The sequence below is a fragment of the Martes martes genome, assembly GCF_963455335.1.
Source record: "Martes martes genome assembly, chromosome: 9".
Classification (NCBI taxonomy): Eukaryota; Metazoa; Chordata; class Mammalia; order Carnivora; family Mustelidae; genus Martes; species Martes martes.
Window position 1 is genome coordinate 155,192 of NC_137896.1, and position 18,843 is coordinate 174,034.

Genomic DNA, 18,843 nt, shown 5'->3' on the forward strand with positions numbered 1-18,843 from the left:
CGCAGGGGCAGGATGTAGGTGCTGTAGCTGCTTGTTCAAGGAGAAACGACTTGTGCTGAAGGAAAGGAAACAGACCTCCAGCACATCACGAAATCCCATGAAGACAGAGCCTGGCCAGGTGAGGAGCGCAGAGCAGGTGGGAGGACTCCTTACTCCAGCCGCCCCACCCCACAGGAGTCAGAAACACCTGCTCAGTGGGAAGGGATTTATGGCGGCCCCAAGGACCCCTGGAGACAAGATTAGGGTTGGTTCCGTGTGGGGCATAGGACACTGGTCGCATGCATAAATACACGAAGCTACATGTCCCCTCAGCACACGTCCTTCGGCCTGTCACGAAAATGCCCCAGCGGGGCAGGTCCAGGCCCCAGGGCCTTGCACTGCAGGAAGCACGGCTCCCCCACCCCAGGAATGAACCCACAGAGCTGGGGCACCCCAAAGTCAGTGCTTCCTGTTCTCTGCAGGTGCCCGAGACCACCTGGCTGAGGTCAGCCGTTCAGCTCACCGGTGGAGGCAGAACGGTCTTTTCAGTGTTGGATTTCCATAGTTTATCTACGGGAAAGAGTGTCTCAAAGTCGCCAGACGGCAGCTCCCAACCACAGAGCGGGAAGGGTGCTGCTCCGGGGACCACGGCCGGGAGCCCCCTCTCCCCGGCAACGGTGTTCCCACTCCAGACCATTCTCATAGTGGCAGCAGGAAGCTCGGGCCTCCCCCACAGACCCCTGGAGGCTCGTCAGTGACGCCGGGGCCGGTCGCCAGCCAGAGAGGCAGAGCAGAGTCCGTCCCCACGGCCACTCCTCTTCCAGGTCCACCAGGGTCCAAACAGGGCGCAGGGGCCTGTCGGCTGCAAAACTGCTGACCTCTGATTTCAGGAGAGCCGCGGAGGACCCAGGGACCGAGCACAGCAGAGCGCCCCTCCCCTCCAGCGCTGTGCAGCCAAGACCCGGACTCCGGGGCTGTTTCCAGAATGACAAAGTGGCCTGAGGTGACCAAGCGGCCCACTGTCCCTCCGGGCCACCTCCACGCCCCTGGACAGCCACATCTGTGGCTGATGTTTCTTTGTGCTCCGGGAGCGAAAAGCCCCTCAGAAGCCTCTCAGAGGCGGGCGTGGGGGACGGGGAAATGAGGGCACGTGAGGCCCAGGCAAGTCTGCAGCAGCAGCTCCAAACCCCAAGAAGGGGTTGCAGGGCCCCCCACAGAAAGCACATGGCACAGGGAGCAGGGGGCACACTGCTGTCACACCTCCAGGTGTGCCCATACCCAGAGCCCGCAGGGCGCCGCTGGGGAGAGGCCAGCAGAGTCCCACGAGGGTTAGGGTGTTGGCAGGGGTTCTGGCCGAGCACACTCGTGGCAGGTGTCCCCTCTCTGCTATGCACTAGGAGGGCAGCTACCATCTGACCTGCCCCATGACGTCACCAGGCCCTCTGAGGCCACGCGCAAGTCCACAAGTCCTGCAATGCCCAGGACCCAGGTTGGGTGTCAGCCTAAAGAGCAGTGACCTGGGTGAGCTCCGTGTTGGGTGTTGATGGGCTCTGCGGGCTGACGGGCACCATGGGCAGGTCCACGCCTAGTCATGCGGGCCGCGGTACCGTCTCAGAAGTCTTGCAGGCAAGGGCCACGTCCTTGGCGATGCTGCGCACACGGTCGGACACCTGCGTCTCCCGGCGCAGGGCCGGGGCACAGCAGAACTTTCGGAAGCAGGCCTTGAAATTCTCATCCAAGAAGGCGTAGAGGATGGGGTTGAGGCAGCTGTTGACGTAGCCGAGCGCTGTGCAGAAGCGCAGGACAGCCACGGCGGTCTCGCTGCCCGGCTGCACCCCCAGGCCCTGTGCCAGCACAAAGACCTGCACGGGCGTCCAGCAGCCCACGAACACGGCCACCACCACCAGCACCAGCCGCGTGATGCGCCGCAGGTTCCGGTCCTTCTCACGGGAGCCGGACAGCAGGCGTACGCCACGCAGCCGCCGGATCATGAGGCTGTAGCAGACGGAGATGACGAGTACGGGAATGATGAAGGAGAAGAGGAAGATGCAGACGGCAAACACAGGGCCCCAGTAGTCCTGTGGGGCGGGGATCTCCACCAGACATTCGATCTCTGCAGGGAGAAAGCCAGGGTCAGTGTGGGTGCACCGGGAAGGACCCTCTGCGACCCAGGCAACAAGAGCACTGGGGAAGGGGGGCCGCCCACTGACCTTCATCCTCGACCTGCGCCGAGCCCATGATGGCAACAGGAACACCGACAACGGACGCCAGAGCCCAGATGGCCACGTTGACAGCCTGAGCCTTGCTGGACGTCCGGACATCGAGAGCTCGGATGGGGTGGCAGATGGCTACGTAGCGGTCCACACTCATGGCGGTCAAGGTGAAGGTGCTGGTGAACATGTTGTAATAGTCGATGGCAATGACCGTCTTGCACAGGGCATTTCCAAATGGCCAGAAGCCCAAGAGGACGTCAGTGCCCTGGAAGGGCAGTGTCAGCAGCACCAAAGTGTCGGCCAGGGCCAGGTTAAAGATGTAAATGTTGGTGGCCGTCTTCATCTTGGTGTGTCTGCAGAGAGCACAGGGAAAAGGAAGGCTTTATCCAGTGTCCATAGCTGGACCTGGCAGCAAAGCCCCAGGGCCCTTCTTATTGCCACTAGAGCATCCAGTCTGAGGCCCTTGTTAAAATGCAGGTTCCTGGGCCCAGCATAAGGGCACGGAGCCGGGGAGCAAACAGTCCTTCCAGCACACACAAAAGGGTTCCAGACCAGTCCAGAAGACGGGTCTGCTTCGGAGAAGTTGGGTATGTAGGGGAGCAGGGCACACATCTGACTCCACACGGGATCAAAGAGGCAGGACTCCTAAGAAAAAGAGCCTGTCTTCCCCCTTCCCTTTCAAGTCTTCCTAAAGACCCTTCACGGACTACAAGGTTGGCCTTACAGACACCAGAGATTTCTAAGGGCTCCAAAGTCTACAAGAGCACATCAACGGCTGTCACAACCCATGTTGTGGTCTGGGGATAGAGACAGGAAATGGTGACAGGAATGGGAGAGGAGCTAATGTGGTCTGGCTGTACCCAAGGAACAGGTCTGGGGACATTACGGCTGCTTAATAAATATTTGTTGACTGAATTAATAGTAATATTGGTGATGGGGGGGTGGTAAGTAAGGGGGTGGTAATTGTTGGGGGGTGGTAAGTGGGGGCTGGTAAGTGGGGGGTGGCAAGTGGGGGGTGGTAAGTGTGGGGGGTGGAAAGGTTGGGGGGTCATAAGTGTGGGGGGGTGGTAAGTATGGGGGTGGTAATTGTTGGGGGGCTGGTAAGTGGGGGCTGGTAAGTGGGGGGGTGGTAAGTGTTGGGGGTGGAAAGGTTGGAGGGTCATAAGTGTGGGGGGGTGGTAAGTATGGGGGTGGTAATTGTTGGGGGGTGGTAAGTGGGGGCTGGTAAGTGGGGGGTGGTAAGTGTGGGGGGTGGAAAGGTTGGGGGGTCATAAGTGTGGGGGGGTGGTAAGTATGGGGGTGGTAATTGTTGGGGGGTGGTAAGTGGGGGCTGGTAAGTGGGGGGGTGGTAAGTGTGGGGGGTGGAAAGGTTGGGGGGTCATAAGTGTGGGGGAGTGGTAAGTATGGGGGTGGTAATTGTTGGGGGGGTGGTAAGTGGGGGCTGGTAAGTGGGGGGGTGGTAAGTGTGGGGGTGGAAAGGTTGGGGGGTCATAAGTGTGGGGGGTTGTAAGTATGGGGGTGGTAATTGTTGGGGGGGTGGTAAGTGGGGGATGGTAAGTGGGGGGTGGCAAGTGTGGGGGTGGAAAGGTTGGAGGGTCATAAGTGGGGGGGTGGTAAGTATGGGGGTGGTAATTGTTGGGGGGGTGGTAAGTGGGGGCTGGTAAGTGGGGGGTGGCAAGTGGGGGGTGGTAAGTGTGGGGGTGGAAAGGTTGGGGGGTCATAAGTGTGGGGGGTGGTAAGTATGGGGGTGGTAATTGTTGGGGGGTGGTAAGTGGGGGCTGGTAAGTGGGGGCTGGTAAGTGGGGGGTGGTAAGTGTGGGGGGTGGAAAGGTTGGGGGGTCATAAGTGGGGGGGTGGTAAGTATGGGGGTGGTAATTGTTGGGGGGGTGGTAAGTGGGGGCTGGTAAGTGGGGGGTGGTAAGTGTGGGGGTGGAAAGGTTGGAGGGTCATAAGTGGGGGGGTGGTAAGTATGGGGGTGGTAATTGTTGGGGGGTGGTAAGTGGGGGCTGGTAAGTGGGGGGTGGCAAGTGGGGGGTGGTAAGTGTGGGGGGTGGAAAGGTTGGGGGGTCATAAGTGTGGGGGGTGGTAAGTATGGGGGTGGTAATTGTTGGGGGGTCGTAAGTGGGGGCTGGTAAGTGGGGGGTGGCAAGTGGGGGGTGGTAAGTGTGGGGGGTGGAAAGGTTGGGGGGTCATAAGTGTGGGGGGGTGGTAAGTATGGGGGTGGTAATTGTTGGGGGGCTGGTAAGTGGGGGCTGGTAAGTGGGGGGGTGGTAAGTGGGGGGTGGTAAGTGTGGGGGGTGGAAAGGTTGGGGGGTCATAAGTGGGGGGGTGGTAAGTATGGGGGTGGTAATTGTTGGGGGGGTGGTAAGTGGGGGCTGGTAAGTGGGGGGTGGTAAGTGTGGGGGTGGAAAGGTTGGAGGGTCATAAGTGGGGGGGTGGTAAGTATGGGGGTGGTAATTGTTGGGGGGTGGTAAGTGGGGGCTGGTAAGTGGGGGGGTGGTAAGTGTGGGGGGTGGAAAGGTTGGGGGGTCATAAGTGTGGGGGGTGGTAAGTATGGGGGTGGTAATTGTTGGGGGGTGGTAAGTGGGGGCTGGTAAGTGGGGGGGTGGTAAGTGCGGGGGTGGAAAGGTTGGGGGGTCATAAGTGTGGGGGGTGGTAAGTATGGGGGTGGTAATTGTTGGGGGGTGGTAAGTGGGGGCTGGTAAGTGGGGGGGTGGTAAGTGCGGGGGTGGAAAGGTTGGGGGGTCATAAGTGTGGGGGGGTGGTAAGTATGGGGGTGGTAATTGTTGGGGGGTGGTAAGTGGGGGCTGGTAAGTGGGGGGGTGGTAAGTGTGGGGGGTGGAAAGGTTGGGGGGTCATAAGTGTGGGGGGTGGTAAGTATGGGGGTGGTAATTGTTGGGGGGTGGTAAGTGGGGGCTGGTAAGTGGGGGGTGGCAAGTGTGGGGGTGGAAAGGTTGGAGGGTCATAAGTGGGGGGGTGGTAAGTATGGGGGTGGTAATTGTTGGGGGGGTGGTAAGTGGGGGCTGGTAAGTGGGGGGTGGCAAGTGGGGGGTGGTAAGTGTGGGGGTGGAAAGGTTGGGGGGTCATAAGTGTGGGGGGTGGTAAGTATGGGGGTGGTAATTGTTGGGGGGGTGGTAAGTGGGGGCTGGTAAGTGGGGGGTGGCAAGTGGGCAGTGGTAAGTGTGGGGGGTGGAAAGGTTGGGGGGTCATAAGTGGGGGGGTGGTAAGTATGGGGGTGGTAATTGTTGGGGGGGTGGTAAGTGGGGGCTGGTAAGTGGGGGGTGGTAAGTGTGGGGGTGGAAAGGTTGGAGGGTCATAAGTGGGGGGGTGGTAAGTATGGGGGTGGTAATTGTTGGGGGGTGGTAAGTGGGGGCTGGTAAGTGGGGGGTGGCAAGTGGGGGGTGGTAAGTGTGGGGGGTGGAAAGGTTGGGGGGTCATAAGTGTGGGGGGTGGTAAGTATGGGGGTGGTAATTGTTGGGGGGGTGGTAAGTGGGGGCTGGTAAGTGGGGGGTGGCAAGTGTGGGGGGTGGAAAGGTTGGGGGGTCATAAGTGTGGGGGGTGGTAAGTATGGGGGTGGTAATTGTTGGGGGGTGGTAAGTGGGGGCTGGAACTATGTGGGTGGAGACGGAGATAGCAGTGATGGTCGTGGTGATGAGGTCGTAGAGGTGGGAGGAGTGACGGCAGGGATGACAGTGTCGGCAGCAGCAACACCAGAGGTGACAAGGCTCCATGCCACTGAACCTACCATAAGAGGATCTGGGTCAGTTCTGCGTCTTAGAGAAGGATTTGGAATCAGCACGAACAGGCCTTAATTATGACCAAATAACAGCACAAGGACCACAGTAGCAGACATCTGAGCCAAGCTCTCCACACGGGTTTCATTCTCATTTAAGATTTTAAAAGGCTATATTGGTCCACACTCTGCACAGGAGGACACTTAGGCTCAGAGGATCTAAGTGGTCTTAAAAGAGCAGGCAGGGGCACCTGGCGGCTCAGTGGGTTAAGCCTCTGCCTTTGGCTCAGGTCGTGGTCTCGGGGTCCTGGGATCAAGCCCCACATCGGGCTCTCCGCTCGGCGGGGAGCCTGCTTCCCCCTGCCTCTCCACCTGCCTCTCTGCCTGCTTGTGATCTCTGTCTGTCAAATAAACAAATAAATAAATAAATAAAATCTTTAAAAAAAAAAAAAGAGCTGGTAGAAAAGCGGAGAGGGTGAAGAGAACTAGAAGACGAGCCACAGACACATCTGATAGAGGACTGCTATCAAGAATATACAAAAAACCGTTAAAACTCAACAATAAGAAAACAGAAAACCTGGGATGCCTGGGGGCCTCGATCAGTTAAGCGTCTGACTTCTGGTCTGACTTCCGGTCCTGATCTCAGGGTCCCGGGATTGAGCCCCATCTGGAGCTCCCTGCTCAGTGCCGGGTCTGCTGGAGTTTCTCTCTCTCTGCCCCTCCCCTCCCCGGGTCTCTCTCTCTCTCAAAAAGCCAAAGACGGGGTGCCTGGGTGGCTCAGTGTGTTAAGCCTCTGCCTTTGGCTTGGGTCGTGATCTCAGGGTCCTGGGATCGAGCCCCGCGTCGGGCTCTCTGCTCAGCAGGGAGCCTGCTTTCCCCTCTCTCTCTCTGCCTGCTGCTCTGCCTACTTGTGATCTCCGTCTCTCTGTCAAATAAATAAATAAAAATCTTAAAAAAAAAAAAAAAAAGCCAAAGACGTTACCAGACGCCTCACCAATTAGAACAGGGAGCTACTACCGTTCGCTCCTGGAGCGGGCAAAACCCGGAGCGCTGGCACCTCGGGCCGGCGAGCGTGCGGCGCAACAGGAACCGTCGCCGCCGCTGGGGGAGGCAACATGGCACAGCCACTTTGGAAGACGGTTTGGTGGTCTCTTACCAAGCTAAACACACTCCTCGATATTTACCCAAAGGAGCTGAAAACTTAACATCTACACCAAAATACACCTGCACGCAGATGTTTGCAGCAGCCATATTCATAATTGCCAGAACTTAGAAGCAACCACGTGCCCCCATGTAGGTTCAGTTATGAGACTAAGTTGTCATTATTGCAAAATGCACGATGCTGGTGGGGATGTTGGGAACAGGGAGACCATGCATGTAGGGGCAGAGGGTATAAGGGAAATCTCTGTTCTTTCCTCTCAACTTTGCTTTGAACCTAAAACTGCTGTAAAAAAATAAAGTCTCGGGGCGCCTGGGTGGCTCAGTGGGTTAAGCCTCTGCCTTCAGCTCATGTCATGATCCCAGGGTCCTGGGATCGAGCCCCGTGTCAGGCTCCCTGCTCAGCAGAGAGCCTGCTTCCCCGTCTCTGCCTGCCTCTCTGCCTACTTGTGATCTCTCTCTCTGTGTCAAATAAATAAATAAAATCTTTTTTAAAAATAAAATAAAGTCTCTTAAGAAGAGCAGGGCTTGCAAGTGGTGTCTCTGACCCTTGGGGCAGCCGATCCCAGTCCATGGGGTCAGAATACGCCATCCTGACACTCAGGCTGGTCCCCACCCATCAGTGTCTCTGGGGACCTTCCCTATCTGCTTTGACGAGGACGAGGATGTGGCTCTGAGTGTGGATGCCCCACGGCAGAGGAGAGAGACAGAGAAGCAGTGATGACAGGAAGGGTAAACCAGACCACCGCAAGCTGGGACACTTGTCACCTGCAGCCACAGAGGGCCATGCGAGTCCGGTCCCCTGGGGGTCAGCACCGCAGACAGCTGCTCTTCCCTGCCCCCTGCATAAGCATGTGCACCACACACACCAACACACACACCTTGCACGTGTCTGTGTGCACACTCACACACTGGTTTTCCACGCATGGGCACTCACACGTGTGTGCATGCTCACTAGTGTGTGCAGGAGCACACTTGCATGTGTGTGCTTGTACACGTGTGCCCAGCTGTAAGGTGCACATGTATGTGCACAGGCACACCGCACCGCATGCTAACTCATGTGTGGACACTCTCACCCATGCACGTGTGCAGACACACGTGTGTGCGTGCACTGTTGTGTACCCACCTACATGTGTGCACTTCACAGATTTGTGTGCTCACCTGTGTGTGCATGCTTGTACCTACGTGTGTACATGCACACACATGCACGCATGCACACCGTCCTCACAATGTCCCCATGCTGTTCCTATGACGTCCCCCTCTCCTGCAGCCTGGCCAGCCCTTCTGATCCCCCAGGCTTTCCCAGTCTAAGCACCAGAACATGCTGGAGTCGACCCAGACCCCGGCAGTCGCCTGGAGCCGAAGGGGAGGGGCTTCGGGCACAGCCCCAGCACTGACCAGAACCGGCTGAGCCGGAGCTGCCTCTCAGGGTCACCGTGAGATCCATGCGATCTTCCCACAGTGGCTGGGCGAGGAGCTGGGCCCCCGCATCAGGGGGTGTGGTCTGTCAGGAGTCAGGGGGACATTCCATCGGGGACACGGCTGCATCCCCCCTCCTCCCGCCTACCAGGACCGGGGTGAGCAAGGCTGATCCCTTCCTTTCCTTCTCCCCCTGGTCCGGTGCCCCAGCCATGAAGACGTGAGCACCCAGGGCCTCCGAACCGACCCTGCCCCTGACGCCGCCCGACAGGATGACCAGAAATTGAACAGGAGGGCGCCTGGGTGGGTTAGTGGGTTAAGCCTCTGCCTTCGGCTCGGGTCATGATCCCAGGGTCCTGGGATCGAGCCCCGCATCAGCCTCTCTGCTCTGCAGGGAGCCTGCTTCCCTCTCTCTCTCTGCCTGCCTCTCTGTCTACTTGTGATCTCTCTCTGTCAAATAAATAAATGAAATCTTAAAAAAAAAAAAAAAGAAATTGAACAGGAAATGTGCAGAATCTCTACCTAGCAGGCCCACCCAACACAGCCCCCTGCCTCCTTCCCCTCTGCAGCAGCGTGGGTGGGTCCCCAGCCTACCTGAGGATGACATACATGACGAGGCAGTTCCCCAGGAGTCCCCCAATGCAGACGGCCAGGTAAAGCCCCACAATGGTGACCTTGAGCCCAAGGGGCAGGAATGCGGCGTGGCTGGCGTTGAGCAGAAGGTGGGGGGGCAGCAGGCTGTGGTTGGGGCTCAGGAGGGACAGGTTGCCCTGCAGGTGGCCACTGTAGAGGACCTCCCAGAAGGGGGCAGGGAAGAGGGACTCCATTCTGCCTCCCTGTGTGCAAAGCCACCTGGAGCCTGGGAGAGAACAGGGACACATGACCACAGCACCTGACCCCCACCCAGCCTGGAGGCCTCCAGGCACAGGGTGTGCGGCCCCCGCCACCACCCCCCACAGCCATGGAGGCAGAGGCACACACGCACACACAGGAACCATGGAGACAAGCAGACAGGGATGTGTCTAGAGGCGTGTGTGCAGACGAGGACGCCGTCTCGCTCGGCCGACAGTCTCCTGCATGGGACTTGCGCGTGTAGTCACACAGTCACACACCGACACACGTGTCCACCCACAGTGGCTCAGGGGCACACAGCTATCCATGTGTGCACACCACCCACAGAAACGTCCAGACCCGACCTCGGACACACACAGACACAAAAGGGGCAGAGACACACCCAGAAACCCGCGGGACACAGGACACGACTCCCTCCTGCCCCTCCCCAGTCCTGCCCGAGGGCTGCAGTCTGTCCACAGCCGACCCCAGACCCCCGACCCCCCCCCCAGCTTAGGCCTTACCTTAGCAACCTCCGTGGGAGCGGAGGCTGTGGCGGCTCTAACCCTCAGCCCCAGCGGCGCGGGGCTGGGATGCCGCTGCCCGACCAGCCGCAGGTCCCCGCTGGGCTGCCCGGGCTGCGGCGGGAGCCGGAGCGACTCCTTCCCAGCAGATACCAGAGCCGACGACGCCGACGCCGCAGCCTGGCGCGGAGCTGGGGGACGGGGCGGGGCCTGCCGCTCCCGAGGAGGAGGGGCGCTGAGGGCGGGGTGAGGGGCCGCAGGGAAGGGGGGTGGCCGGCCCCGCACGGGATGTCCTTCGAGCGCGCACTGCGCGATGGACGACAGAGACCGGCTCCCACACACAAACACAGGGACGCAGATCCACACGGGAACCGAGTCGAGGGATAGACATACACACAAGGACACAGACAGGGACATGGGACAGAGACTCAGGGGGACGCCCACAAGCCGCACAGACTGGGACACGGAGGCGGGGCCTCGTCTAACACACGGAGACACTGCCTCAGGTGGACCCAGACCAGCCCCGGGTGGGCATTCTGGGCCCAGAAAGGGCCCCTCAGAGGGTGTCCCCGGCGGAGCAGGGGCAGGCCGAGAGGAGGGTATGTGTGCAGCAGGGGGCCTGCCTGGCCAGCACCAAGTGGGTCAGAGCCTTGCGGACCAGCAGGTGCCTCGACTCCATGGTGCACCCTGTGTGCCCACCGCGCACTCCACAGGTCCACGGTGAAGGCAAGCTCACCAGTCCCCACACACGAGGTCACTGCCATCAGCATCAGCTTTCTGCAGGCCGGAGCGTTAAGCCTCGGTGTTGCGCAACCCAGATCCATCTGCCACTTTGAGACACACCAAGGGTGTCTCTGCCCCAGCTGCGTTCCCAAAGCGACACCTGAGCTTCATTTCCTCACAGCCTGGGCCCCTAGCACCCACGCAGCTGAAGAGCTCCCACGGAGCTGCCTCCTTCCTGGCACTGGGGTCACATGCTGTGTGGGTGACCCCTTAGCTGAGTCCCCAGCCTCCAAGTCATGGGGTCCTTCTTCCTGCACGGGCTCTACTCACATAGCCCAGACCCTGCTTGGAGCATCCATCTTCAAGGATGGGGACCTGGTTGCTAGGCGACTGGCAGCAGCGTTGCTAGGATACCTGGCAAATCAGGAGACCACGGAGCAGGCAGATGCCCTAGGACTCAGCATCCCAAGCTGCCCCCCAGGACTCTCCTCTGCCTCTTCACTGTAGCAGACTCAGGGACAGTAGGGAGACACGGGGCACAACCATGGAGACACTCCCTCAGGACGTGCAGGGACACACAGGCTCACATGCCCGCAAACACACATGAAGACGCCCAAACAGACACATGACTGAACACACAAACATGGGTTCGGAAGTGCACACACACACACACACACACAGGCACAAACACATGGGCCACACACACGCAAACCCGCACCAACAAGCCCTCGAGGCCAGCGAGTGGCGGGGCAAGAGCAGGGAGACCCACAGCTCAAGGCTTCCGGACCCCCGGGAGACACACGTGCCTCCACACCCTCCAGACGAAGTCAGGAGCAGGATCCTGCGGACCTCAGGAGCCCAGCAGGGCCAGGAGCCCAAGGAGGCTTAGCCCCCGCGGCCTCCCCTCGCTGGCCGGAGCCCACGGAGCCGCGTCCCATGGGGGCCCTCAGTGGCTTCCCCGCTCAGGCACAGACTGGGGCAACAGGGGGCCGTGAGGCTGGTCTGGAAAGGCCCATGTGAGTGCGCCCCGTGGGCCCGGCACCAAGGGTAGCCAGAGGCAGATCCCTGGCCCCTCACAGGACAGTCTAAACCAAAGGACAGGCTCGGTCACCCAGCTCATGAATGGCCAGGCTAGGAGGCTGACTGTACTCCCTGAACACGAAAGGGACCCCACAGAGGGGGCCGGCAGCACAGAGGACGCGGCCCAGGCTTCTCTGGACCCCCGAGCAGCCAGGCTAAGACACCGAACACAGGTGTCTCACAGGGGACAGCAGGGGACACGTTCTGTGAGAGAGCATGTGTGTCCCATGCAGGCAAAACAAAACGCATGGGTGTTGTGGAAATGTTTGGGTTCGGGGCCAACGGCCAAGAAAGAATTCTTCGGTGGAAGAAGGTGTGTTTATGAGCGCCCAGGGACAAGACCCGCGGGCACAAAGAGCTGCACGGGGCTCGTGAGGACAGGCCGATGATAAACTGTTAAGTTGGAGGGGTTAGGGACAGCACAAGCCTCTGAGGTGTTTCGGAAGCAAGGTTTCCAGGACACTGAGGGGGCCGCTACTGTTAGGAAAACAGTCATGGGACCTTTCCAATGTATATTGGTGGGTCATACGCTTGGTGGATGACGGCCAACGTACCTTTTGGGGAATAGAGATAAAGGAAGTTTCCAAAGGAATTTTTATATGTTAAAGTAGACTCAGGGGTGCCTGGGGGGCTCGGTCGGTTAAGCATCCGACTCTTGATTTCCGTTCAGGTCATGATCTCAGGGTCGTGAAATCGAGTCCCACCTCAAGCTCTGTGCTGAGTATACACCCTGCTTGGGACCCTCCTCTCCCCCTCTCTCTCTCCCCCTGTCCCTCCCCGCCACCCCCACCCACCCTACTTGCCCACCCCCTTTTTATCTCTCTGTCTCAAGAAAAAAAAGTAGATTCACAGGACCCCGGGAGGTTGGTTAAGATCACCTTTCGCCCTTAGTGAAGTGTCAACATCAGGGCCACTGAGCTCCCAGAGAAAGGTCAAGGATTTGTCCATGGGTTGTAAGTAGTAAGGACATTTCATTTTTCTTTGGCCTTTGTTTCCCATATCACAGGGAAACCAGGGACAGCCCAAAGCAGGCAGCTCACATGAATGAGCACAGAATGCGCGTCCACAAACCCTGGCTTCAGCTGCCTGCGCTGCACTAGGGAGTCATGGCATTTGTGGCCAGACCTGGGTCCCAGAGAGATTTACACCCACAAAGTGGGGCGAGTGCGCTTTACTCTTGCCTAGTGAGTTGGGGCCTGGGAACCCCACCACTCACGGCCCCAGGCAGGCACGCTGTCCTCTCCCCTCTGCCTCAGCTTGCTTCCCCATCCCTGGGCTGTGCTCAGGGGTCCCGGTACAGTCACCGGAAGACACAGAGCAGCCACTCTGGGGCAGGTCAGCCCCAGCCCATTTGTGCTGTTAAAAAGTAAAAGGGCTTTAATGATTCTGAGTTTCATCATAATAAATTTGTTTGATTTTAACTTTACCATAGTTTTATAATTAAGCCAAGAGGAGAATTGAGCTGTGTGTGGCTTTTCAATATAATGTTAAATTCTGTAGTCATTTAATAAAGCTTTGAATTTTATTTTGGCATTTTATTTGCAGGCTCTGGAGCCATCAACATGCCTTTGGCTCTCAGCATTTCCGTCAGTCCTTGAAAAACACGTGAGTCCTGGACACAAAAAAATGAAAGACGGCTGCCTGGTCATCTCTCCCAGGTGCTGGGCTCCAGACGCACAGGCGGCACCTCCGCCATCCGCAAGGTGTGGGAAGGAGCTGGAAGAAGCTACTTGCAGGATGTGAGCCATGTGGGCACCAAGCCAATGAGGGTTAGGGAGGAGGGGTCCCGAAGTCTTTCAACCCTACAAAAACCGAGGGAAAGTTACAAGTCCCTTCTTGCAGGAAAGCATGCCTCCTCTTGCCCTGTAAAGCCCATCCTACTGCCAGGAGCCAGCAAGCAATTCCCCTTCTGTGAGGCCTCCTGGGCCAGACCTGGGAAGCTGAGAGGAGAGCCCAGACCTCTGTCTCCCAAAACTCACCACCATGGGAGCACAGAGTTGAGCCAGAAGCAGCCCCTGCCTGGACTATATGTCTCCAGGAGGCCTGCCTGGAGGAGGCTGCCTGCTAGGTGAGACTCCCTAAGCCCTCATTGCTTCTGGATCCCAGAGACCTTTGTCTTCAACAAGCCCCAGGGTTGGTGCTGAATCCCAAGGCCCAGGCCACACCCCAAAGGCACATGCTGGGCAGGGATGGGTAGCACCCAGGGAACAGCTTGTGCCAAGGTTTGGGGGCTGGAAGGGTGGACAGTCATTCATTCTGTGGAGCTCGGGACTGGTGCAGGCTCTGCGATATAGGGGCACAAAGGCCAGAAGCTCCGTTGAGACCCCACCCCCAAAGCCAGGACAGTTCCCCCCTCAGGCGTGGAGGTCCTAAGCCCCCAAAGGCACCATTGCCCTGACACACATCCATGAATGAAGGAGATGTTATGAGGGTGTCCTGGTCCCCCACGCATTGTGGTGCGACCTGCAGCACGAGCATATGACTTCATGAATTCTAGAACAAACTGATGAGCGCATGAGAGAGTTACAGAATTAATACCCTGATAAGTGAATTGGTTATAAAACAGTACGGCCTTAACAAATACGCAAAGAGACCACAGAAATCTAGGTCCCAGCACCCAGGACTCAGAAATTCTGGGTTCAGCAAAACCTGGCTCTGGGAACTTGCAAGACCCCCGAGACCCCAAACTTGCCCTGGAAGAGGTGAGGGGTCCTGAGCTCTGCCCCAGTTTCCCTTTCCTGTGAACAATAGCGGCTGTGGGAACCCTTTTGGCTCATGCGTCAGGAAAAACCTATCAGACAGGAAGGCCTCATAAGCTACGCCCTCTGCCCCCAAACCTAGCCCCCCAAGACCTCTCCAGCCAGGAAGCTGACTCCACAGACCCCCAAAGATGCGTTTGGGGCTCCCCGGGACGCCAAGAAAGGGCACTGGGGCTGGAGAAGCTGAGAGTCACCTCCTCCAGCCAGGAAGGGGCCCGGACAGCTGGAGACATCTCACCCCTGGAAAGGAGGCACCCTCGCTCGGCTCACGCCCTTCCCTCCCCGGCTCCCTGTCCCTCACCCCCCCTCCCCGCTCCCCAGGGCGGAGGGCGTGGGATTCCTGGTTGCCAGGCAACCGTGTCAACAAGCCCCAGGGAGTCAGGGCTCAGTTGGAGGCTCAGACCCTAGAAAGTGGAAAGTATGGGGTGTACAGAAGGGGAGGAGGGGTAGCTAAGAATGGGGTGGAGGAGGGAGCTGGTCGCCAGCAGATACGACGCTGTGGCTCTGCCTCCTCCGCACAGTGGGCCAGGATGTGGCCCAGGGACTGGGGCCTGAGGTGCTCTGGGCTGGGAAGGAGCCCTGCAGGGCTGAGCCAGGACCCTGGGGATTTCCCTCTCCTCACTTGTGGGACCTAACTGGCCTATCACCGCCCTGGGCTCTGCTCTCCCTTCCTGCATCCAGACCCAGCAGGGACAGGCTAGGAGGGCGGGGTCCCCCATTATCCCACCCCCACCCCACCCCACCCCACCTTGGGGAGCAAGCCAGCTGACCATTCTGCTTTCAGCGCCCCTGGAAACATGTAGGACCTTCCACAGACACACAGATGGACCCACACAAGAACATACAAACACTCGCACACACGTCTCCTCTGTCCACCCCCTCCATCTCCGGCCCCTAGACTATAGCAGCCCTTGGGTACCAGGGGTCTGGGGGTGCGCTGATGGACTGGCAACCGCAGACATGGGGGCCTGGGGCACATCGAGGGTCCCAGAATTGTGGGGAAGGATCCACCAAGCCTCACTCACATCAGTCTAACACCGGCCTCCACTCCTGTGTAGGGCTGGAGGTCAACTCAGGGGTCTCAGCATTTTCTCAGGGGACAGAGAAGCAGCCCGTGGGCAGAAAGGGAATTTTCTGAAATTAAGTGAATTAGGAATTTCTGGCTGACTGCAAGGATAAATAGGACGTGTGCTAGGCTCGCCCAAAGGAGCAGAGTCTGGGGCACCGTGGGTCCAGCAACCGACCTTCTGCTGAGGTCGTGAGTGGACGGGCGTGGGGCTCCCGGCTCAGCGCGGGAATCTGCCTGAGAGTCTCTCCCTCTGCCTCTCGCTCCCCTTGCGCGCGCCCGCGCCCGCGCGCTCGCTAATAAATCTTAAGAAGAAAAAAAAAAAAAAGGCGCAGAGGCTGGAGGTGCGGAACCTTAAGTCAGCTGCGGGGAGTCGAGAGGGGCCAGGCCGGAGGGGCTGGCAGGTGCCCAGTGGGACTCACTCTGCCCCCCGCAGGGCCCAGGATGCCGTCGCCGGCGCGGAAGGAGGCCGCGCGCAGGGGCCCGCGGGAGCGAGCCAAGGGGCCGCCCGCGGCGGAGCCCACCAAGCCCGGCTGGGCCCTGTCGCCGGAGGGGCTGGCGGCCATGCGCCCCCCGCAGCGTCGTCGTCACATGCTCTTCGGGGACCTGCTGGAGGACGTGGGCGCGGCCGCCTCCATCTTCCCCCGCGAGTCCGTGGAGCTGGGGGGCCGCCTGCCCGACCTGCGCGCCTGGACGCAGGCCCTCGAGCTGCCCGCGGCGCGTCAGGACCTGCTCCTCGGCGTCCTCAAGGCAGCCGAGGCCGGAGGACGGATCCGGGCCCTGCGGCTGCGCTACATCCGCATGCGGGTGAGGCCCGGGGCCCGGAAGGCAGGGGCGCGCGGGCGGCAAGGTCGGGGTGCGGGCGGGGCGGGGCGCGGAGACCCGGCCTGGTCCGCGGAGGAAAGTTGTTGGGGGTTGGGGGGGGCCAAACGGCGGGAGGAGCCGGCCCGGGCGCCCCGCAGGAGGGGGCGGGCGGAGCAAAGCAAAGCGAGGCGTAGACTCAGAGACGCCCCCGACCCCCGCCCCGACCCGCAGGCGGAGGAGATCGCGCTCCTCGTCCGGCAGCAGAAGTCCGCGCGCGCCGCCGTCCGGCTGGAGCTGTTCCTGCCGCCGCGGCTGAAGCCGACGCGCGTCCCCGACCCCCTGGACCGTCAAGAGGTACGCAGAGGCCCGGGAAGGGGGGCTTCCCCGCGCGCCTCTCCGCACACCTGGCCCCAGCCCCTTTCACCCGCAGAGGAGGCGCGTGGAGACCATCCTGGAGGAGAAAGTTGATGGCAGCATCTTCCCACGTTGACGGGGACCCCACAGTGCCAACGCGCCCCACCTTCCCACATAAAGTTCTCGTTGTCCAAGCGTCCCCTGGTCGTTACGCTGCCTCTCTCCAGGTTCCCCGAGAGGGAAGGGGACAGTGTGGATGCAGCCTCCCTGGCATCCGATGTCAGGGACATCTGGATACATGGCGCGGACGGGGGAGGGGGGAGGGAGTTCCAACAAGGTAGAAGGACGGGCAGGTTCAGATAAACAGAGGACGCTGGTAATCCCTCAAATCCCGCGCTGCCCCCATCAGGCAACCTGGTGCCCTGCGGGTCTCTGACAGCCCCCAGTCTGAGGGAACAGGAGTAAGAATTGGGCCAACCACTGTCCCAAGCCCAGCAGTGAAGGGTGAGCTCAGGGAGAAAGTGGGGCCCAGGTGGGACCCCACATCGTAGGTTATTCCTTCAGGGGTCAGAGAGGAGGGTGACATTCCGGACAGGACGAGGGACTGCACAAGCCTAAGGTGGCCTTTGGAGCCAGCTGTGCCCCAGGGGTCCTCCAGGGGACCATGGTGGGGGAGACTGGGGAAAGGGAGACCCCTACTTCTCCAGAAAATCACCTTTTCATCCTGAACGACCTCCCCAGCTCTGCCCTGTGCCCCTTACGCACAGATGCACATATACAGGAAGGAAGCCACCCATGTCCCGTTCTGACAAACCCTCCTCCTGTGGAGGCTCCGAACACTGAACTTCGCAGACAGATTTTCCTGTAGAGAACTCACTCTTCTCGCTGACACACAATTTTTGAGCCTAGAACTTGGCCATGTCTCCCCTTTCTTCCCTCCTAGTCCTTAGATGGCTGCAGCGGTGAGAGCTGAAAGGACTGAACTAACCCCCCCGGGGGGGCAGGGAGGCCTGCTGAGTGGCCCTCGGGAAGCCCTTCTCCCCCGTACCTGACCCTTCACCCTTTCTGTGCTGTCGCTGCCCTTGGCCTCGGTCCACGCCCAGAACCGTGTGTGGAGTCTGCAGCAGGTCTAGGACGAAGTGGAGAGCTGTGCGGGGCCTTCGTGAGGGGAGGAGGCGGTTGAGCAGACCTGAGCAAGGAGGAACAGGGGCAGAGGAGGGGGCCTGCGCTGAAAACAAATCACCAGGGAGAGGGAGGCATTCTCTCTGTCGTGAATAGGATAACGGCCAGCCCTGACTCTCCAGGACCCCAGCATTCTGTCTCTTGGGCATGTACTGACCACCTAGGGCTGGCAAATGCAGATCTCATTCCATCATTTCTCTGAGTCTCCGTTTCTTTATCTTTAAAATCGAGATCTTGAGGGTCTCACCTGGGCCGCGAGTGAGCACAGTGAGGGCTCCACAAGGGTGTGGTCCCTCGGGCGACCACACAGAGCCCCGTGGAGAAGACCAGCTGGAGAGTGGCCGAGGGCAGCTCTGTACTGGGCACTGAGCTGACACATGGCAGGCGGGCCCTTTGAGCCCCACAGCAGGGAGGGGGGCCCTAGGTCTGCAGAGGAGGCCAAGGCAGGTGGCTGAGGACATTTCTGTGGGGCCCAGAAGAGGCTTCTGCTATGGGAGGGCGAAGTCTGCAGGCCAGAGCCCAGCATCCTGGGGACTGTGCCAGGTTGGCTGGATTCCTGGGGCTGTGATCATGCTCATGCTCTGGACAGAGGGTCCTGGTGTTGAATCCCACAGCCACCGCACCAGCTGCACAACCTCCAACGACTCCCTGCCCAGCCCGTCTGGGCTCCCCGCCATGGAAGATGGGTATGCTCTGGGCAGAGACAGACTCACCGGAGAAGACGCAGGACCACCAGGATAGCTGGGGTGAGGGGAACGGAGTGCAGGCCCGAGTGGCCAGAGGACACGGGTGAGTGGCCACAGAAGGCGCGGCGTACGGAGGGCTGAGAGGGCAGGGGAGTAGGGAACAGCACGAGTGGGCCTCGGAGTGTGCTCAGCTGCCCCCATGGTCAGCCGGCCTCACATTTCTCGGGAGGTGGCGGAGGCACCGCAGCAGGCTCTGGGAGCAGCCTGGCTGTTCGACGGGGCGCAGCTGTGGCCTGGCTCCGTAGGACCCACCTCTCAGGATGGGGACCTAG

The 18,843-nt window shown here is 59.9% G+C and overlaps 2 protein-coding genes across 3 annotated transcripts; one reads left to right on the forward strand and one right to left on the reverse strand.

The window, feature by feature from the left end:
• Window positions 1–1,568: 1,568 nt before the first annotated feature.
• On the reverse strand, window positions 1,569–9,329 carry OPRL1 (opioid related nociceptin receptor 1; the record flags this gene model as incomplete). Of its 2 annotated transcripts, none has more annotated exons than XM_080813965.1 (3): window positions 1,569–2,092; window positions 2,190–2,545; window positions 9,112–9,329. In XM_080813965.1, the coding sequence occupies 3 exons, from the start codon at window positions 9,327–9,329 to the stop codon at window positions 1,569–1,571; spliced, it is 1,098 nt and encodes a 365-aa protein (XP_080670091.1). The 2 variants fall into 2 exon arrangements, with proteins under 2 accessions (XP_080670091.1, XP_080670090.1); XM_080813964.1 differs by having other exon boundaries at window positions 9,097–9,329.
• Window positions 9,330–15,929: 6,600 nt separating this feature from the next.
• On the forward strand, window positions 15,930–16,779 carry LKAAEAR1 (LKAAEAR motif containing 1; the record flags this gene model as incomplete). The annotated part of the gene is made up of 3 exons (XM_080813963.1): window positions 15,930–16,292; window positions 16,521–16,643; window positions 16,720–16,779. 3 exons carry the CDS (start codon window positions 15,930–15,932, stop codon window positions 16,777–16,779), a joined length of 546 nt encoding a protein of 181 aa, XP_080670089.1.
• Between the last annotated feature and the right edge of the window lie 2,064 nt (window positions 16,780–18,843).